The sequence below is a fragment of the Thalassophryne amazonica genome, chromosome 5 (genome assembly GCF_902500255.1).
Source record: "Thalassophryne amazonica chromosome 5, fThaAma1.1, whole genome shotgun sequence".
NCBI lineage: Eukaryota > Metazoa > Chordata > Actinopteri > Batrachoidiformes > Batrachoididae > Thalassophryne > Thalassophryne amazonica.
Window position 1 is genome coordinate 52,523,585 of NC_047107.1, and position 22,294 is coordinate 52,545,878.

The 22,294-nt window shown below is 40.4% G+C and overlaps 3 protein-coding genes across 5 annotated transcripts in view; 2 read left to right on the top strand and 1 right to left on the bottom strand.

Moving 5' to 3' along the window:
- Positions 1–1,657: 1,657 nt before the first annotated feature.
- mmab (metabolism of cobalamin associated B) lies at positions 1,658–3,523 on the bottom strand. 2 transcript variants are annotated; one of them, XM_034170241.1, is made up of 9 exons: positions 3,357–3,523; positions 3,053–3,111; positions 2,862–2,955; positions 2,721–2,778; positions 2,570–2,642; positions 2,387–2,484; positions 2,239–2,303; positions 2,075–2,134; positions 1,658–1,966 (listed from the first exon to the last, which is right to left on the bottom strand). In XM_034170241.1, exons 1-9 carry the CDS (start codon positions 3,458–3,460, stop codon positions 1,912–1,914), a joined length of 666 nt encoding a protein of 221 aa, XP_034026132.1. In that variant the 5' UTR covers positions 3,461–3,523; the 3' UTR covers positions 1,658–1,911. The 2 variants fall into 2 exon arrangements, with proteins under 2 accessions (XP_034026132.1, XP_034026131.1); XM_034170240.1 differs by having other exon boundaries at positions 1,658–1,996.
- A 116-nt stretch (positions 3,524–3,639) lies between these two features.
- mvk (mevalonate kinase) overlaps positions 3,640–22,294 on the top strand; it is a 40,681-nt gene continuing 22,026 nt past the window's right edge. For both annotated transcript variants that reach the window (XR_004560740.1, XM_034170239.1), the window contains exon 1: positions 3,640–3,969. Coding sequence is in view for 1 of the 2 variants with exons in the window: in XM_034170239.1 (XP_034026130.1) it covers positions 3,892–3,969 (78 nt within the window). In the remaining variant the exon portion in view is untranslated. The remainder of the gene's footprint in view (positions 3,970–22,294) is intronic.
- Positions 15,753–18,956, top strand: si:dkey-56d12.4 (uncharacterized protein LOC799220 homolog). The gene is made up of 2 exons (XM_034170238.1): positions 15,753–16,115; positions 17,699–18,956. Exons 1-2 carry the CDS (start codon positions 15,788–15,790, stop codon positions 18,730–18,732), a joined length of 1,362 nt encoding a protein of 453 aa, XP_034026129.1. The 5' UTR covers positions 15,753–15,787; the 3' UTR covers positions 18,733–18,956.

The window sequence follows — 22,294 nt, forward strand, 5'->3', positions numbered from 1 at the left end:
TCTGCCCGAAACGTTACATTTAATTTCTGTTAAATAAAAAAATTTTGTCTGGGACTGTGGCTGTGCGGATCATTTGTTTTTTTCTTTCTGTATGGTAGAGTGGCCAGATGTAAGCCACTCCTTAGTAAAAGGCACATAGCAGCCCGCTTGGAGTTTGCCAAAAGGCACCTGACGGGCTCTCAGACCATGAGAAACAAAAATTCTATGGTCTGATAAGACAAAGATTGAACTCTTTGGTCGAACTAGGCACCATCCCTACTGTGAAGCATGGTGGTGGCAGCATCATACTGTGGGGATGTTTTTCAGTGACAGGAATTGTAAGGCTAATCAGAATTGAGGGAAAGATGAATGCAGTAATGTACAGAGACCTCCTGGATGAAAACCTGCTCCACAGTGCTCTTAACCTCAGACTGGGGCGACGGTTCAGCTTTCAGCAGGACAATGACCAAAAGCATGCAGCCAAGATATCAACGTAGTGGCTTCCGGACAACTCTGTGAATGTCCTTGAGTGGTCCAGTTAGAGCCCAGACCTGAATCCGACTGAACAACTCGGGGGAAATCTGAAAATGGTTGCGCAGCTATGATAAATTTGCAAAAAATTCAAAAGTTTTTTCATGTTGTCATTATGGGGTGTTGTGAGCAGAATTTGATGGAAAAAAAATAAATTACTTTTTCAAAAAAGGCTGTAACATAGCAAAATGTGGAAAAAGTGAAGGACTGAGTACTTTGTGGATGCACTGCACAAAGTAGGGTTGTCACCCATCCCTTAAAATACAGAATTGTCCTTTATTTGACAATTAATTGCTGCGTCCCGTATTGATTCAAGACGGGACAAATTATTCCGTATTTTCAGAAATGTCCTACACACACTCATCAAAACTGAATAATGAACAAAATAAAACACAGGAAATATTAAGGGTTGCCAATGTCTTCTCTGTACCTCATGTGGGGTCCTGTAGCAAGGACCCCACATGAGGTACAGTGGATAGACCTCAGACTTTCACATCTGGATCTCTGTGTGCTCACCTTTCTGGTCCTGTCACGGGTTGCCTGGCATGTCTACACCCGAGACTCCCCCACATCCAAAGAAGCAAAACGTTTGCAAATGTACAAAAGTGAGTGGGAAGAGTCGAACCCCTGGCTTGACAGTGTTAGTGCCAATGGGTACAAGGCAAACAAGTATTTTTATTTTTTATTTCCTCTTAAAGTAAAAATGTCCTCACTTTAAAGGTTAAAATTATTGGTCTGTTTTCCTTAATATTTATGTTTATTATTGTACACTTCAGTGACTGCAGTTTATCATTAACAGTTTTGTGTTAATAAAGCACTTCAAGCTTTAAGTATGACTAAATGCCTTTTTCAAAATGAAACGTACCACTCCTCGGGTGGTGGTAGTGGCCCTGATGAGCCGTTTTGGGCGTTCTTTATTTTCATTTCTGAAAGGTGGCAACCTAAGCAGAAGGATGTCTGTCTGTAAGTAGGTAAAGGGTGGATTTCAGTGAATATTTCCAAAGGTTACAGTATACTTGGATCATGGAAGTGTGCATGTTTTGAGACACCACCAGATATGACTCAAAATCTTTTCTTTATGCCATTTCAAGAATCAACCTGATGACATCACCAAGCTCTGTTTCTATGATATTACAACACCCACTGCTCTCTTTGGCCAACATTTATTATGTTTGGCTATTATCACTCTGGTTGGTGTCTGTGGTCTTTGAGTACAATTTCTAGTTTTTTCCTGTACAGTAACTTATCTTCATCCAAAGGTTTAGCCTTTAACCACAAAAAGAAGTAAAAAATAAACTAAACACTCACTGACATTTACATAATAACAATAAAGTGATTATAATCTTTGTATGGCCATCTTTACAACAAATGATTTAATTTAATCCTCACATGAGAATCCAGTCATTCAGGTCTTTTGTAGATTTTCTCCTCATTGCCTTCTTTCATGGCTGCATATCTGGCCACAGTGAACAGATAGTCGCTCAGTCTGAGTGAAAATGTTAACATTCATTAGGTGCATAACACAGGCCATGAAACGTGTTACTGATTTTGTAACATGTCCAACCTGTTCAGAAACTTGGCAACATCTGGGTCCACTTCCCCTGAACGGACAATGGAAGCAACACTGTAACAACAACAACGCAGAACTATAATAACCAACTAACATGATGAAGCCACATTATTTAAAATACTTTAAGACAGATGTTACAATCAAGAACAGGAGCTGACCTGCGTTCAGCTCTGCGACAAACTGTCCGAGCTACGTGCAAAGCAGCACTACTCTTTCCGCCAGACTGTGAGAAGAGACACATTAGTACTTCATAAATGACAATATTCACAAAGAACTCCATATTAATGGGTGCATGAATGGGCTTACTGGTAAAATAAAGCTTGTTAGTGGAGGAAGTTCTTCTGTAAATTTGTCTATCCAGCTTTCCAGGTCTGCAATTGGCTGAGTGGAAAATTTAGTCTTCTCTTGTAGGAGAGCAGAAAAGCAAATCAAATCAAAATCAAAGAAAGAGGAAACACTGGACCACATCAGACTTCATCACACACATACTTAGATGACTTTCTCTTGCAGATGATTTAGGAGTGGCAATACTGGAGCCCACGTCTTGCAAAACACATTGTATCTGGAATGGAAAAAGGACTAAATGCATTATTTTGCCAGCGTTAAACAATAATTATTAAATGCAACATGAAAGTCAAACCTTGTCCATCTGATGTATGAATGCATGGCCTTTGTCAAGGCAAAACTCTCTGGCCAACCTATAAAATACAAATGTAACTGACAACGTAAGAATGACTTAAATGAGATCTAAAATGAATTGTAACATCTGAATTGTAAATACCCTATAGCTGATGACAGCTCATCTGTGTTTCCCAACGCTTCAAAGACCTGATCTTCCTTTGGCCTCCTTTCTCCTGTAAATGTGCTTGTGTAACCTGTTAGAGGCAAAAGAAAACAATCAAACTTACTCATACGAGTACATACTGTAATGATTTATTATTATTATTCTTAAGTAAGAATCTGGAAAACAACCTTTGTCTCCAGTTTTGGTGTATATTTTGGGCACCCTTTTTTCTCCTTCTGTGGCACATCTGTCAGAGAAGTGAGAATGTCATTAGAACAGGTTGGCAAAATATGCTCTTATGCATTTAACGTACAACTTGCAAAATGAACTGATAAAATTACTTGATTAAAAGAAAAGTATTGCACAATTATTTCGATAAATAACAGTTTGAGCTGCTTCAATGGAAAGCCAAAATACCAACCTGTTTTACAACAGGGAACATAAACAAGACACTCAGCGCATTAAAACTGAAAACAAAAGACATACTCTTGCCTCTTTTGTAAGCCCGATATTGTCTGTGTCCCATGTTCACTAATAAACCTCCCTGTGCGTCCAACACATCGAAAACGTGCCACTTTCAGGAATAAAGACACCATGTTGTTGCGGGTTACAGCAGCTAAAAGCGGCTGATCGTGCAGTTTGATCCTCAGCGCTGTCCGTAGTTATGGGCGTGGAGGCTCGGTAACGCCATGGAAAACGTACATGCTGATTGGACCATCAAACGTATGCACACCATGCGCCGCGCTGATTGGATACGAATCTGCGTGTCTTTTCAGTTTGTTTTTAGCTTTAGCAATATGTCATTTCGCACCCTGTCAAAATTTCTGTGTTAAATTATAGTTGCGGCACAGTCTGTAAACTATATGAAGTCCTCCCATCGTTTGGCTTTTATGAAAACTATGACGTTTATGCTAGTTTTACTTTCTGCCGGTCCAGACGATGAAAAATGACCAAACTAGGTCGTATGTGAGGGTCAAACATTCCATCAGAGACACATTTTTGGACTGGACAGCGTTGTGTGGCAGAAATGACAGCGATGGAGTGCATTGTGTCTGCACCAGGAAAGGCGATCCTCCACGGGGAACATGCAGTTGTTCACGGAAAGGTAATTATTTTTTTTCTGAAATAAGGGGTGAGTCTGGCTTTTATGGAGCCCGCTTAGGGACATGGTGATTCATTTTTTTGGCCCAGATTATTGCGTTCTCTCGCAATAACCTAATATCATATTAAAGCTTATGCCTATCTAGAGCACACAGTGAGTGGAATCAGGTGGGGGGAGACTGAACGAATACACACACACACACACACACACACACACACACACACACACACACACACACACACACACACACACACACACACACACACACACACACACACACACACACACACACCAGACAGCAGGATTCATGAGAGAATGGGATGCCGTGAGATGAGGGAGTAAGTTGGTACAACTTGCACAGCTGTAAGACTCCGTATGAAATATAGTTTATTTATACAACAGTGATAGTAAGTAGCAACACTCGTGTGCCTTATGAACGTGTTTTTTCTTTTTTTTACCGTCCGTGAATCATGTTGCTGTCTGCTGTGTGTGTGTGTGTGTGTGTGTGTGTGTGTGTGTGCGCGCGCGCGCACAGTCCGATTTCCTCTATTATGCATCTCTGTTGATCCACTGGATGTCATTTATACCAAAATAAATAAATAAAAAAAAGTCAGTCCAATTTACAGTTGTACCCCAATTTCTTTAGTCAAAACCTATATTAATCATCTCCTTGGACGAAAACAATGCCATTTTGACCAAAAATGAATGAATGAATAAATAAATAAATAGATAAACATTTTTTTCAGTTGAATAAGTGTCTGGACCGGATTGGATAGATATTTAGACAGATATTCGCAATTTCAAGCCAATTTCCTATATTATGCATCTCTGAGGATCTACTGGATGTCATTCATACCAAACAAACAAACAAACAAAAAAGCGCAGAAGCAGTGTCTGAATAAGTAACTAGTAACCAACTTCACTCTGGTCCTATTCATCACCACTGACTTTGAGCTTTTCCTAATATCTTTAATGATCTTCTGGCTTCATAGATAAAGTATGAGTAGCAGCCACTCCTCCATCCATTCATCCATTTTCTTCCACTTTATCCGGAGTCGGGTCGCGGGGGCAGCAGCTCAAGCAAAGCCGCCCAGACCTCCCGATCCACACACACCTCCCCCAGCTCCTCCGGGGGAACCCCAAGGCGTTCCCAAGCCAGCCGAGAGACGTAGTCTCTCCAGCGTGTCCTGGGTCTGCCCCGGGGATTCCTCCCGATAGTAGCCACTCCTATTTGAAGCAAATATGAATAAATGTCATTAGAAAATGGCAACATGTTGCTGAATAACATCAACTTGTAGGGACGTGTATAAAAATTATGTCCCATGCCAATATAAAATCTGACTGTTAATTCAGAAAGAATCTGGCCCTAATCAATTCTCATAACTTCCTTATTATCAAGATATCTCCATGAAATTTTCAGGAATGATGGCTTGCCACCTCTTCTTCATTTTAAATGGTATATCATGGTATATTATTTCAACACTGACAGTCACTGGATTTTGGCGATCAACCAGAATCTTTGTGAAACACCCAATCCTTCTGAGTATCAGCAAAAATGAAGAGAAATACTTACTCTTTATTCCCTATACTTTGATTTTTTAAAATCCCTATTCTTCCTTCCTGTAGTTTTAAGTAGAAGTTTAAGTGACTTTGATGAAGCAAAAACAAGAAATCAGGTAACTTCTCTCTCCGATTGCCTGTGACGAAAATTCAAACATGAGGTGGGAGCTTTGTAATTCTTCTACGTCATTGACCTAAAAATAGACCAAGATGTTCCTCAAACAGCCAATAACAACACGAATCGCAGGGGACTCCCTGTGCGACTCCCAGAAATGCGGTCACATACAGTTATGCAGAACCTAATCGAGGCGCTGGCCTACTTTGTCCACATCCCTACATCAACATCTGGCAAATTGAACATCTGTTCCTTTGTGTTGTTACCAGAGATGTTTACCGACCAACCAGTGTGCATCAGTGATATATCATCAGTGTGCATCAGTGATATATCATGTTTCTTCAGGATCATTCATTTTCTGCCACTTACTAAGCAGCCCACCCACACTTCCCTATCCTCAGCCAAATCCTGTTGCTCTTCCCAGGGGATCCCGAAGTGTTCCCAAGCCAGCTGGGAAATGCAATCCATCCAGTGTGTACTGGTTCTTCCCCAGGGCCTCGTCCCAGTTGGTCTTGTTTGGAAGAACTCCTTAGAGATGACCAGGGGGCATCCTCACCAGATGCCCAAACCACCTCAGTTGGCTCCTTCTGATGCAAAGAAGTAGAGGCTTAATTCTCTGGTTATAAATTAAACTGATACAAGTCAGGCTCACTCCCTTTATCATCTTATTTCCTTTACAACCCAACAGGGATGTTTTAGTAGCCCCAAAAATGATATAAATTACTTAGCCACCCTTTCTCCCTTCACATGTAACTCCTGGTTATAATTCATTTTAATCTTTTTGCCTTCCGTTATCCACAGACTGCAGTTCTTCATGGATAAACATGCTTGCAGTTCCTATTGTTCCCAAACAGTCTCTAAGGGCGGTTGCCCATTGCCAATTTTTGGTTTCAATTGGGGAAAGTGGGCCCAGTTTGTTTTTAAAATAGTTTGCAAAGTTTATATTACCTACTATGTAGTGGTGGGCACAGCTAACCAAAAAGTTAGCTTTGATAACAGATAATCAGCTAACTGAAAAGTTATCTTTTATGAAGCTAAACCGATAAACCACCCAAAAAATTATCGGAAGCTACAGCTAACCGATAACTGATAACTTTCAGTATTGTCTCTGGTACACTTGCAACTAACAAGCTGAATCCCTTCTAGTAGCGTCAAAGACGATCACAGACCCAAATAATAAAACAGCATTTCTGTCTTTGTGCGCCCTGCCCACTGTTGGAAGCTCTTGTATCCTGCATACACTCAACAAAAATATAAACGCAACACTTTTGGTTTTGCTCCCATTTTGTATGAGATGAACTCAAAGATCTAAAACTTTTTCCACATACACAATATCACCATTTCCCTCAAATATTGTTCACAAACCAGTCTAAATCTGTGATAGTGAGCACTTCTCCTTTGCTGAGATAATCCATCCCACCTCACAGGTGTGCCATACCAAGATGCTGATTAGACACCATGATTAGTGCACAGGTGTGCCTTAGACTGTCCACAATAAAAGGCCACTCTGAAGGTGCAGTTTTGTTTTATTGGGGGGGGATACCAGTCAGTATCTGGTGTGACCACCATTTGCCTCATGCAGTGCAACACATCTCCTTCGCATAGAGTTGATCAGGTTGTCAATTGTGGCCTGTGGAATGTTGGTCCACTCCTCTTCAATGGCTGTGCGAAGTTGGTGGATATTGGCAGGAACTGGTACATGCTGTCATATACGCCGGTCCAGAGCATCCCAAACATGCTCAATGGGTGACATGTCCGGTGAGTATGCCGGCCATGCAAGAACTGGGACATTTTCAGCTTCCAAGAATTGTGTACAGATCCTTGCAACATGGGGCCGTGCATTATCCTGCTGCAACATGAGGTGATGTTCTTGGATGTATGGCACAACAATGGGCCTCAGGATCTCGTCACGGTGTCTCTGTGCATTCAAAATGCCATCAATAAAATGCACCTGTGTTCTTCGTCCATAACAGACGCCTGCCCATACCATAACCCCACCGCCACCATGGGCCACTCGATCCACAACATTGACATCAGAAAACCGCTCACCCACACGACACCACACACGCTGTCTGCCATCTGCCCTGGACAGTGTGAACCGGGATTCATCCATGAAGAGAACACCTCTCCAACGTGCCAAACGCCAGCGAATGTGAGCATTTGCCCACTCAAGTCGGTTACGATGACGAGCTGGAGTCAGGTCGAGACCCCGATGAGGACGACGAGCATGCAGATGGGCTTCCCTGAGACGGTTTCTGACAGTTTGTGCAGAAATTCTTTGGTTATGCAAACCGATTGTTTCAGCAGCTGTCCGAGTGGCTGGTCTCAGACGATCTTGGAGGTGAACATGCTGGATGTGGAGGTCCTGGGCTGGTGTGGTTACACGTGGTCTGCGGTTGTGAGGCTGGTTGGATGTACTGCCAGATTCTCTGAAACGCCTTTGGAGACGGCTTATGGTAGAGAAATGAACATTCAATACACAAGCAACAGCTCTGGTTGACATTCCTGCTGTCAGCATGCCAGTTGCACGCTCCCTCAAATCTTGCGACATCTGTGGCATTGTGCTGTGTGATAAAACTGCACCTTTCAGAGTGGCCTTTTATTGTGGGCAGTCTAAGGCACACCTGTGCACTAATCATGGTGTCTAATCAGCATCTTGATATGGCACACCTGTGAGGTGGGATGGATTATCTCGGCAAAGGAGAAGTGCTCACTATCACAGATTTAGACTGGTTTGTGAACAATATTTGAGGGAAATGGTGATATTGTGTATGTGGAAAAAGTTTTAGATCTTTGAGTTCATCTCATACAAAATGGGAGCAAAACCAAAAGTGTTGCGTTTATATTTTTGTTGAGTGTAGCTTGCAGCAGTGAAGCAGCTGAGAGGAGCAGCAAAGCTCAACTCTCTGCTCAATAGCAGGGTCGCCGTGAGGTGGAGCGCTTGGAAAATAAAGCAGTGCTGACTTATAGTCTTGATTTATAAATAAAATTTATATGGATAGAATAACTCCATTAATGTCAATTCTTTCATTTGTACAAAGTTAAAATATAACATATATCTTTGAATTTTAAATAATGCACTAATTCTGAAGTTTTGTAACAAACACAGACAGATGCCAAAGGGATTATGGGTAAAATGTGCCTCCGCTAACACTGATTGGTTGACTTATTAATTCTATGTAGATACCAACACATTAATGTGAGGTGTGTGTTGGTGTTTACATATAAATGTGCTTTTGTAAAAATGCCTTTTTTTATTTGTAAAAAAAGGCTTTTGCAAAACAAAGCCAAGTTTTGATAATAGAACACTGTAGAACACTGCCATCTACTGGTGCCCAGACGCTTAGTACTTAGGACGAATACTGCCATGAACACTACTGGCCAGTAGATGGCAGTAGAGACCGTGAAAACTTGGCAACAAAATTCCAGAAAATCCGTATCTGCTATGTTTAAGATGCGTGGAATGTAATAAATGCAAACTGAATTTCAGATATCTTATATATATTACTGTGGAACAAAGATGACAGACAGTGTTTGACATAAATAGGACTCTAAAGAGCAAACAAGAATGGATTGCAATGATTCCAATTGAAAATAATGAGAAGCAACCTGGGCTTCTTCTGGCATTTTTACATAAAACAAACACAATAACAACATCTGTAAACCCAGAGAATATATTCATGAGAGTTTTAGGCACAATATACAAAGAGTTTAATGCTGTTGCTCATGTGGAGCCTGATCAGAGCATCTCAAATGCATTTCTTCTGTCGTGAATGTACTGAGATTACCCATAATGCACCTGGACATAGCATGTCCACACTAAAACCTTCAAAATTAGTGCATTACTTTAAAACTAAAATGTATATCTGATATTTTCACTTTATAAAACTTCAGATGTGACGTTAATTTAAATAACTTGTCCAAAATTAGTTTGGTTAAAATTTTAACCATAAGTTAAAACTGTATACCTCTGGATGACTTGGGTGATATTGCTGGTGTATCAGTATGGGGTCAAAAAGAAATGAGCTTTTTTCTTTTTTGTGACCAGTTGTCCTTTGTCTGCAGAGGATAGAGTGGTTTCTTCTGGAACCAGCTCTCCTTTGTTTGTAGAAGATAGAACTGCACATCTACAACCCCTGGCAAAAATTATGGAATCACCGGCCTTGGAGGATGTTCATTCAGTTGTTTAATTTTGTAGAAAAAAAGCAGATCACAGACATGACACAAACCTAAAGTCATTTCAAATGGCAACTTTCTGGCTTCAAGAAACACTATAAGAAATCATGAAAAAAAATTGTGGCATTCAGTAACGGTTACTTTTTTAGACCAAGCAGAGGAAAAAAATATGGAATCACTCAATTCTGAGGAAAAAATTATGGAATCACCCTGGAAATTTTCATCCCCAAAACTAACACCTGCATCAAATCAGATCTGCTCGTTAGTCTGCATCTAAAAAGGAGTGATCACACCTTGGAGAGCTGTTGCACCAAGTGGACTGACATGAATCATGGCTCCAACACGAGAGATGTCAATTGAAACAAAGGAGAGGATTATCAAACTCTTGAAAGAGGGTAAATCATCACGCAGTGTTGCAAAAGATGTTGGTTGTTCACAGTCAGCTGTGTCTAAACTCTGGACAAAATACAAACAACATGGGAAGGTTGTTAAAGGCAAACATACTGGTAGACCAAGGAAGACATCAAGGCGTCAAGACAAAAAACTTAAAGCAATATGTCTCAGAAATCGAAAATGCACAACAAAACAAATGAGGAACGAATGGGAGGAAACTGGAGTCAATGTCTGTGACCAAAATGTAAGAAACCGCCTAAAGGAAATGGGATTTACATACAGAAAAGCTAAACGAAAGGCATCATTAACACCCAAACAGAAAAAAACAAGGTTACAATGGGCTAAGGAAAAGCAATCGTGGACTGTGGATGACTGAATGAAAGTCATATTCAGTGATGAATCTCGAATCTGCATTGGGCAAGGTGATTATGCTGGAACTTTTGTTTGGCGCCGTTCCAATGAGATTTATAAAGATGACTGCCTGAAGAGAACATGTAAATTTCCACAGTCATTGATGATATGGGGCTGCATGTCAGGTAAAGGCATTGGGGAGATGGCTGTCATTACATCATCAATAAATGCACAAGTTTACGTTGATATTTTGGACACTTTTCTTATCCCATCAATTGAAAGGATGTTTGGGGATGATGAAATCATTTTTCAAGATGATAATGCATCTTGCCATAGAGCAAAAACTGTGAAAACATTCCTTGCAAAAAGACACATAGGGTCAAAAAATAGTCCGGATCTTAATCCAATTGAAAATCTTTGGTGGAAGTTGAAGAAAAAAGTCCATGCCTCAGAGACTGCAAGCTGTTATAAAAGCCAGAGGTGGTGCAACAAAATACTAGTGATGTGTTGGAGCATTCTTTTGTTTTTCATGATTCCATAATTTTTTCCTCAGAATTGAGTGAGTCCATATTTTTTCCCCTCTGCTTGGTCTAAAAAAGTAACCGTTACTGACTGCCACAATTTTTTTCCCGATTTCTTATAGTGTTTCTTAAAGCCAGAAAGTTGCCATTTGAAATGACTTTAGTTTTGTGTCATGTCTGTGATCTGCTTTTTTTCTACAAAATTAAACAACTGAACGAACATCCTCCGAGGCCGGTGATTCCATAATTTTTGCCAGGGGTAGTACTAGAAAACATTTAACAGTTTGATACTCAACGGCAGATGATGTGGTTCTGTTGGGTTTATCACACTGTGACCTCTTATGTGTACTGGGCTGGTTTGGGACAGAGTATTAAGCAACTGGGATGCAGATCAGTGCCTCCAAATTTGAGACCATCGTCCGCTCTGGGTCAGGGTAGAGTTATTGCTCAAGAGGCAGAGTTTTAAGTATCTCATGATCTTATTCAGAAGTTGGTGTTAGTTGGAGGGTGAGATGTGTAGATGGATTGGGGCTGCATCTGATGCTTTGTGGATGCTGTATTGGACCATTGTGCGGAAACAAACAGCTTGGCAAGAAAGCGACTCTCATTTTAAGTTGATTTTTGTTCCTATCATCACCTACAGTCATAAACATTTGGTAGTGACTGAAAGAACAAGTTCACTAATACAAGCAGCTGAAATGAAATTCCTCTGGGTATCTAGGCTTACGCTCAGTAACATGGTGAGAAGCTCAAATATCTGGGAGTGACCTTGAGTAGAGCTACTGCTTCTTCACATGTAAAGGATTCAGCTGAGGTGGTTTGAGAATCTGGTGAGGATGCCCGCTGGACTTCTTCCAGGCATGTCCAACTGGGAGGAGGCTCCGGGGAAGACCCAGGACAGGCTGGAGGAATTATATTTTCCAGCTGACTTTGCAACACCTCACAATTTCCTGAAGAGTGTTAGAGGACTTCGCAGTATGTGTGGTCTAAGTGGTTTGGTCTACTGCCACAGCCGGTGGCAGAAAATGAACGAATGGGAACGTGCTGTACATGCTCATACTTTTCATGTTCATACTTTTCAGTTGGCCAACATTTCTAAAAATCATTTTTTTTGTATTGGTCTTAAGTAATATTCAAATTTTCTGAGATACTGAATTTGGGGTTTTCATTAGTTGTCATTTATAACCATGAAAATTAAATGAAATAAACACTTGAAATATATCAGTCTGTGTGTAATGAATGAATATAATATACAAGTTTCACTTTTTGAATGGAATTACTGAAATAAATGAACTTTTTCATGATATTCTAATTATATGACCACGTATGTACATATATTGCAGAATTGTATTTATAAAACTGGGACACAGAGTCAGAGATTTCTGACCCCTTGCCTATCTGGCTACATGCCTGAACAGTCTCTGAGTAGGATAACAACAGACACAGCAAGCAGAAAAAAATGATGTGGAAATTGCTTCCTGATTGTCCTGTAAAAAGGGCATTCACCTTATCAGGAAGTACTGCCACGTGGTGTCTCTCCTAGATTTTCCATTAACAAAGGCATTAAACAAGGTTGCCCTGTCTCTCCTTCTCTTTTCATCGCTGCAGCAGAGATGTTAGTAATTCTTATAAAAAAATTTAGGTTTTGAGAAACTTCATGTTTTAGGCAAACGGCTAGCCATCACCCAACTAGCAGATGATACGACCATATTCATGAAAGACAGCAATCAGTCAATAGAGTTTTACTCCAGGGCCTCTGGTCTGAAACTAAATCTCAGGAAATGTGAATTATTACCAAAACATGACTCTTCTTCACAGACAGTTATTTACCACATCCCTGTTAAGTCTGTAGTGAAATATCTTGGTGTGCACATTACCAAAGGCACCAGATCAGTGGAAAAATTTAACTTTTGAAAAACTAGATAAGTGTAAGATCAACTTAAATTTGTGGTCTCAGTGTGACATTTCTATTTTTGGTAGAATTTTTCTTACAAAAATGGAATGTCTCTCAATATTCATTTATCCAGCATATTCCATGTCCTTCCCTAAACCCGCAATTAAAGCTATAAACCAAGCTAATTTTAACAATATCTGGAGAAACAAATCACACTATCTTAGAAAAGGAGCAATGATTAGAGTGTGAGAATGGAGGTGTTAAAGCCATAGATTTTGAGTGTTTAGATGGTACAATTAAAATTAATTGTCTTAGATCTTTTCAGAAAAATGAAAAGGGATTTTGTTTTCATATCCCCTCAAATTTTTTTTTATGGATTTAGGCGGTATTAACTTCCTCCTTAAATGTGATTTTGACCCTAAAAACTGCCTATTAAACTTTCTTCCTTTCATCAACAAGTGTTACTTTACTGGAAATTAATATTTAAGCACAATTTTAGCCCCCACAACACCCACTCTGGAACTCCTGATATGTGTTATTTAGAGACAAATCGTTATTTTATAGGAATTGGTTGGCTCGAGGTACAGTGAGGAAAATAAGTATTTGAACACCCTGCGATTTTGCAAGTCCTCCCACTTAGAACTCATGGAGGGGGTCTGAAATTTTTATCTTAGGTGCATGTCCACTATGAGAGACAATCTACAAAAAAAAAAAAAATCCGGAAATCACAATGTATGATTTAAAAAAAAAAAAAAAAAAAAAAAAAAAAAAAAAATTATTTGTATGTTACTGCTGCAAATAAGTATTTGAACACCTACCAACCAGCAAGAATTCTGGCTCACACAGACCTGTTAATTTTTCTTTAAGAAGCCCTCTTTCTCTGCACTCTTTACCTGTGTTAATTGCACCTGTTTGTACTTGTTACCTGTATAAAAGACACCTGTTCACACACTCAATCAATCACACTCCAACCTGTCCACCATAGCCAAGACCAAAGAGCTGTCTAAGGACACCAGGGACAAAACTGTAGACCTGCACAAGGCTGGGATGGACTACAGGACAACAGGCAAGCAGCTTGGTAGAAGACAACAACTGTTATGATTATTTATTAGAAAGTGGAAGAAACACAAGATGACTGTCAATCTCCATCATTCTGGGATTCCATGCAAGATCTCACTTTGTGGGGTAAGGATGATTCTGAGAAAGCTCAGAACTACACAGGAGGACCTGGCCAATGACCTGAAGAAAGCTGGGACCACAGTCACAAAGGTTACATTAGTAACACATGATGCTGTCATGGTTTAAAATCCTGCAGAGCAGCAAGGTCCCCCTGCTCAAGCCAGCACATGTCCAGGCCCGTTTGAAGTTCACCAGTGACCATCTGGATGATCCAGAGGAGGCACGGGAGAAGGTCATGTGATCAGATGAGACCAGAATAGAGCTTTTTGGAATCAACTCCACTTACCATGTTTAGAGGATGAGAACAACCCCAAGAAAACCATCCCAACCATGAAGCATGGGGGTGGAAACATCATACTCTGGGGGTGCTCTTCTACAAAGGGGACAGGATGACTGCACAGTATTGAAGGGAGGATGGATGGGGTCATGTATTGCAAGATTTTGGCAAAAAACCTCCTTCCCTCAGTAAGAGCATTGAAGATGGGTCATGGCTGTGTCTTCCTGCATGACAATGACCCCAAACACACAGCCAGGGCAATTAAGGAGGGGCTCCATAAGAAGCATTTCAAGGTCCTGGAGTGGCCTGGCCAGTCTCCAGACCTGAACTCAATAGAAAATCTTTGGAGAGAGCTGAAACTCCAAACCTGAAAGATCTAGAGAGCTGTATGGAGGAGTGGACCAAAATCCCTGCTGCAGTGTGTGAAAAATTGGTCAAGAACTACAGGAACCATCTGACCTCTGTAACTGCAAACAAAGGCTACTGTTATTTCTACCTGGTTCTTTTTATGTAAAATTCTGCCCCTTACCAAAAAACAACCCATTGTATTCCTCATTTTGAGTTTATTCAAGGTCACATTAGAAACCAGGCCTGGGACACTCACAGACAGTGTCCATCTTGTGAAAGGCCCCTAAAATGAGTCATACAACACTTTTTATACCTTGCAGGTGTTAACGTGTGTGGTTTAGTCTCATATTTCTAATGTTACTGGCTCTCACCAACAGGGGAGCTCTCCCTGTATCTGAAACTTGGACAGATGATAGAGTAAAACTTAACATATTTCTCAGAACTTCCAAACAAATAACACAAATACTTAATAGCTAACATAAAACAAAGAATTAGTATAGCTATTATCGAACACTACTGTACCAAATATTAACATTGATTTTCACAGGTGTTCAAATACTTATTTGCAGCAATAACATACAAATAAATTATTAAAAAAAAATCATACATTGTGATTTCCGGATTTTTTTTTTCTTCTTCTTTCAATCACTTAAATTTATGAAGAAGAAAAATGGTAAAAAATTATATCCTTTTGTTAAAGACTGTAAACTTAATGAAAACCCCTAGAGTACATGTAACTTCTTGTTCCAATTTGTTTTTTTTTTCTATCCCCCCCCCCTCCCAGCGTTTGAAGTTTGCTGTGTGTTTTGTGTATGTCTTTTGTGCTTGAATTGTGTTATCAATGTTATTTTGTTGTTGAATTGTCAATAAAGTTGGCTTAATTAAAAAACAAAACCCTTATTCAGGAAGTCAGGGTGGACGGCTCCATTTTGTCAAGCAACTTCCGGTTTGCCACTGCGTCTGATGATTAGCTTCGTGGCAACACAGTACGCTAGAAGTCTCCAAACATGAGCAGCATTAATTGTTCAGTTCGTGGGTGCCACAACAACTGGAAGAAAAGGAAACTATCGCTTTCACAACGATGTTTTGAGCATGGAAAGGAGAGATCTGAGTGCTGTGGACCAGCATTTAACTTGTTCCCTCCTCCATCGAAAGACGAGGATCTCCGGTGCTGGCTAAAGGCGCTGAATTTGAAAAATCCACCCAAACGTCCCTATGTTTGTTCTTTTCATTTTGTGGAGAAAAAACCCACGCCACTGCATCCTTACCCAGAGAAGTGGTTGGGCTACAACGCTCCGTTGAAGAAGCCACGGGGGATGCTGGTGAGAAAAACGGGTAAGCTGTGTTTGTAGCATTAGCTGCTATCTAATTTACTCATTTTCTGGCGTTTGATGCAACTAAACACTACATGAAATAACACCATACGTATATTAACGTTACGTAATCTTGGCATTACGGTGGTACTACTTGTCGGGTAGTATTTTAACTTGATTCAAGGAGATTAGGCGAGTTATCAAATCAATTCAATTTTATTTATATAGCGCCAAATCACAACAAACAGTTGCTCCAAGGCGCTTTATATTGCAAGGCAAGGCCATACAATAATTAACGGAAAAACCCCAACGGTCAAAACGACCCCCTGTGAGCAAGCACTTGGCAACAGTGGGAGTTAATAAATGAAAAGCTGAAAACAAGTGTTTTTCGTCTAGAAAAGTACCCAGACGACCTACACTCATAACAAGGCCATGAAAGATCTCTATCAGTTGCAAAAAGTGGGTAGGGTGGGTTAACATTATATAACAACGTACATCTGAGTCATTTGGGGTGCATACAGTGCTTAACAAATTTATTAGACCACCTGTATTGTTGAGCTGACATACTGGACATCTTTAACAAGTCAGAAATTTTTCAAGTATATTTGAAAATTAAAACTATTGTTTCAATTTAGGAATGCAAGTAAATAACACAGCTTTTTTTATAAACAGCAAATTAAAAAAGTTAGATAACACAAATTTTATTTTGGCATTAAAATGTCATTTCAGTTAAAGAATATGCACATACAAGAGGATTAACCATTTCAGAAACATTCGCCCTATTGATGTATCCCATAATCCCTTGCACGCCAGAGAGTTGCTGCAGTCAAACAACATAGAGAGAATCCACATGACAATTGTAAATGAATATTATACTACAAAATGTACATTTTTTTTATGCTTTTTGTCACTTTAATAAGAGACTGCATGCATGATACACTGAAAACTTACTAAAGCAATTATAACAAATAACTCGTGTCTGCTACGTTTAATCTGCGAGGAATTTAATAAACGCAAACCTAATTTCTGGCATATATATTAGTCTTATTATAGGACAAACAGGGTTGTAAAGAACAATAATCAAGACGTTAAAGAGCAAACTTCACTTTCCCCCAGAAAGACATGATCAGGAAGCGAGCGTAGCTCACAGCAGCTCCCATTGAAAATAACGGAGAGACAGCCTGTGATTCTCCCATGTTTACATAAAACAAACGCAATAACAACGTCTATAAACCCAGAGAATATATTCATGAGAGTTTTAGGCACAATAGAAAAATAGTTTTATGTTGCGATGTTAATGGTGTTGTCCGTGTGCAGCTGTTAAAGTGCAGCCTGATCAGAGCGTCTCAATGCAATTCTCAATGGTACTGAGATCTCGCAGCGTGGCGACCTGTCTGACGTTTTGCGGGATTTGAAATGTCAGTAGGGCAAATAAAGCTGTTTTTGGTGATCACTAATACTGTTTGTTTATGGTTGCTGTGGCATAAACCTTAAATCAGGTGGTGGTCTAATAAATTTGTTTAAGCACTGGAGATTAGTTTTTCTTTTTTTCATAAAAAATTAATGTATAAATACAATACCTAATTACTGCTCTGTTTTCCTCAGGTGTATCAAACAGTAGTGAAGTGGGAGACACTGACACTCACAAAGAACAAATGTGTGACCCTCTGCTTGTGCCTGAACACAACTATGCTGCCAGCCCATTACTAGACCAGCCCCTTCAGTGTCATAAAGGAACACAGTGTTCAAGTCCAGCCGAAATTCACAGAGAACTGCTACGCACTGACCAACTCAGTCTGCTCTACACTGGTCTTTCATTAAAAGTTTTTTTGTTTATATCTGATCTGCTGACAAAAGACCACATCAGCGCCTTTCAGCTGGATGCCCGTGATCAGGTCCTGATGACGATTATGAAGCTAAGGCTGAACTTGCTGCAGGCCGACCTGGCGGAGAGGTTTCACGTGTCGCAGTCTGAGGTCAGCAGAATAACATCTCACTGGCTTGACATCATGGAGGAAAAGCTGAGGCGTTTCATCCCATGGCTTCCCCGAGACACCATTCTAGCAACAATGCCACAGTGTTTCAAAGATCAATATGCATCAACAACCTGCGTGATCAACTGCTCAGAAACTCCCCTTCAGAAACCGCATAATCTTGACTCTAGGCGTGAGTCATACAGTCATTACGATGGCCAAAACACGATCAAATATTTGGTGGTAATTGCTCCTTGTGGTTTGATAATGTTTATCTCTGCTGCATACGGCGGTAGATGCAGTGACAAATTTATTACTTCAGACTGCGGCTTCCTGGATTACCTGCGGCCAGGTGACGTGGTCATGGCAGACGAGGGTTTTTTAATATCAGATCTGCTGCATGAACGAAGAGTGAAGCTTATCATACCTGCATTCACCAAAAAAGGAATGCAACTTTCTGAGGAGGATAACACCCACACCAGGCGCATTGCAAACGTGAGAGTCCATGTGGAAAGGGTCATCAGGCGTCTGAAGAACTTTAGGATTCTTTCACAAACTGTCCCAATTAACTTGGCAAACAAATTTGATCAAATCCTCAAAATCTGTGCAGCTTTGTCCAACCTGCGTGGGGAGATCATCCATGAAGATGAAAAAGATGATTCGTGAATAGTGTTAATATTGTAAATTGTTTTTAGGTAAAAATTGTGCAACCCTAAAAAACATATAGTTCATTTACAATGCACCAGTGCCATTTTGACAAGGTAATTCCAGCATGTTCTATTGTTTTTTGCACAAGTACTTAGTGTTATTTTTAGATTCAATCAGATTTCTTCAGTTTTTTTGTCCAGTCTTAGTACTTGGTGTACAGTGGTAAAAATTAGAAAAACCTTTTGTAATTGCAGTATTGTATATGTATGTATGTATGTTATCTGAATGCAAGTATGCCACCCAGTGGACAACTTGTATCTGAGAATAAAATGGCTAATTTTTCTGGCAGAATTTTTTTTTTTTATTTTTTTTTTTTTTTAGTTTTTGTGGACATAAAAGTTAACAGCTAGAATAGTTATTTCTCACCTGTAAGATGACCTTCAGATGTTTAGGTTCCTAATGATATGTCTGACTACTAGAAAATAAGACAGCAGATGAAATAAACACTAATACAAGATAAATTTGGCATTAACCATTTAATAAGTTCTAATTTCTTGAAAGACTAAAAAACAAGTGGCCCTTACTTTTACAACATTATGAAAAAATAAGTGACAACAAAAACTGAATAGCTTTGTTATAATGTGCTGGTATGCAATGCTGGGGAATATGTCCATTTGGAATACTCATTTTAGTGTAACAATATGTAAGTAGAGTTACTTTTTTTTTTTTTTTTTTAACTGTAGAACACTGACTTTCCTAAAATCAAAAGAATACAGTAGTCAGTACATGTCAGATTCGTATTTCATAACATTCATAATCATAAAATGGAATGAATGTAACAGAACATGGTACGAAACAGTTTGACACAAGTATTTAATATTCTATAACTACACTCAACAAAAATATAAACGCAACACTTTTGGTTTTGCTCCCATTTTGTATGCAATGAACTCAAAGATCTAAAACTTTTTCCACATATACAATATCACCATTTCCCTCAAATATTGTTCACAAACCAGTCGAAATCTGTGATAGTGAGCACTTATCCTTTGCTGAGATAATCCATCCCACCTCACAGGTGTGCCATATCAAGATGCTGATTAGACACCATGATTAGTGCACACGTGTGCCTTAGACTGCCCACAATAAAAGGCCACTCTGAAAGATGCAGTTTTATCACACAGCATAATGCCACAGATGTCGCAAGATTTGAGGGAGCGTGCAATTGGCATGCTGACAGCAGGAATGTCAACCAGAGCTGTTGCTCGTGTATTGAATGTTCATTTCTCTACCATAAGCCGTCTCCAAAGGCGTTTCAGAGAATTTGGCACTACATCCAACCAGCCTCACAACCGCAGACCACGTGTAACCACACCAGCCCAGGACCTCCACATCCAGCATGTTCACCTCCAAGATCGTCTGAGACCAGCCACTCGGACAGTTGCTGGAACAATCGGTTTGCATAACCAAAGAATTTCTGCAGAAACCGTCTCAGAGAAGCTCATCTGCATGCTCGCCGTCCTCATCGGGGTCTCGACCTGACTCCAGTTCGTCGTCGTAACCGATTTGAGTGGGCAAATGCTCACATTCGCTGCCGTTTGGCACGTTGGTGAGGTGTTCTCTTCACGGATGATGCGAAGGAGATGTGTTGCACTGCATGAGGCAAATGGTGGTTTCACCAGATACTGACTGGTATCCCCCCCCAATAAAACAAAACTGCACCTTTCAGAGTGGCCTTTTATGTGGGCAGTCTAAGGCACACCTGTGCACTAATCATGGTGTCTAATCAGCATCTTGGTATGGCACACCTGTGAGGTGGGATGGATTATCTCAGCAAAGGAGAAGTGCTCACTATCACAGATTTCGACTGGTTTGTGAACAATATTTGAGGGAAATGGTGATATTGTGTATGTGGAAAAAGTTTTAGATCTTTGAGTTCATCTCATACAAAATGGGAGCAAAACCAAAAGTGTTGCGTTTATATTTTTGTTGAGTATAATTACAATTTCAAAGTGTTCTCCAAGAACTCAACAAACAAACTTAACACAATCTACAATATAGCTCACAAAGTACCAAGTGACCTTCCTGGTCCTCAACTGCCACAAAACGGAGGACATGTTTAAAATAAAAGGTTTTTAACTTTAGAACACTCCTGGAGCAGAATTCTTCATTGAACGGGACATGGAGCATCACTTGGATGAAGTCCAGATAAGCAACTTGCATGCTTTCAGCCCAGTGCAGAGCATGCCAAGTTGAACTTGGACAAAAAAAAAACAAAACTCGGGGACCATTCTCCTGTAGCTGAGGCACCCCATCCACCAGCTTCACATCATATTTGCTCATCAGGGTTTGCAATATCTCATTGGACTTAAAGAAGGGGCATTTAATTTCTAAAAGTTCTGCCTCTAAAATCCCATCAGGACTGGCAGACAGCCACGGTTCTTCGGGACAGAGCACACTACCTTTGCGTAACTGTGCCCCCACTCCTCTAACCACATGATAGCCAAGACTTTCTCAAGGCCATGTCTGGTGGCTGCATTTCCATGAAACCTAGGATGCACATGTGCCTTTAAGAAGTTGTCAGGGTTGGTTCTGACGGGAACATTTTTAGCAGAGCGGTGGTGATTCGCACTTGGCGTGAATCATGCCAGAGATGGGACATGCTCTGTTCTCGTGTGGCTTCCTCCAGCTTCTCACCACTGATGGCCACAAATTGATCATAGAATGACCGACAGCCAGGACAGGTGTTATTGCCATCATGGCCCTGATGAGGCAGAACAGAGGGCAAAAGTACTGGCTGGGACTGCATGGACACATTTGAAGAGCAAGCTTGACGGTGTGGAAGCGTTGTCATGAATGAATTGTTCTTTTAGCGCTTCCTGAGCATAAAATACGAGGTCGTTAGAAAAGTATCTGACCTTATTTTTTTTTTTTTAAAAACCATATGGATTGAATCACGGTGTGATTGCGTCAGACAAGCTTGAACCCTCGTGCGCATGCGTGAGTTTTTTCATGCCTGTCGGTTGCGTCATTCGCCTGTGAGCAGGCTTTGACTGAGGTGTGGTCCACTCCTCTCGTCTATTTTTTATTGCGAATAAATGAACGATTTGGAGCTTTGCTGCATCAATTTTTTTCCAGAAACTGTGAGACACCTCCAGGTGAACACCGTTCGAAAAATTAATATGGCTTTCAGGGACGATTTTATGGGAGATATCATTAACAGATTACAGGGTGTTACTGCCGCTTTAAGGACGGCCCACAACTGCTGAGAGCGCGGCGCGCTCCCAGCCCCACGACAGGCTCACACCCTGCTGGAACAACCACATCATTTCCAATGTGAAAGCTTTGTTGATCCGGGACCTCGTCTGACTTTCACAAAAAGGCAGAAGATGTGGACATCAGCACTTTTTCCGGCACATTCCAACGTTGAAATGAAAAGTGAAATGTGCCATTCATTTTTAAACTGGACGCTGTCTTGATCCGGTATGTCATCTGACTAGCACAGGAATTGTGAAAAGATGTGGACATCAGCACTTTTTCCGACATATTCCACCGTTTACAGGAGTTTTTTTCATGGAAA

Bases quoted from the DNA above. Each gene is read 5' to 3' on its own strand.
- mmab (XM_034170240.1), bottom strand. From the start codon at position 3,460: ATGGTGTCTTTATTCCTGAAAGTGGCACGTTTTCGATGTGTTGGACGC. The intron at 2,643-2,720 runs GTTTGACTTTCA...TTTCCATTCCAG, and splicing joins TCATACATCAGATGGACAAG to ATACAATGTGTTTTGCAAGA. The intron at 1,997-2,074 runs GTTGGACATGTT...ATTTTCACTCAG, and splicing joins GTTGCCAAGTTTCTGAACAG to ACTGAGCGACTATCTGTTCA.
- si:dkey-56d12.4 (XM_034170238.1), top strand. From the start codon at position 15,788: ATGAGCAGCATTAATTGTTCAGTTCGTGGGTGCCACAACAACTGGAAG. The intron at 16,116-17,698 runs GTAAGCTGTGTT...TGTTTTCCTCAG, and splicing joins GATGCTGGTGAGAAAAACGG to GTGTATCAAACAGTAGTGAA.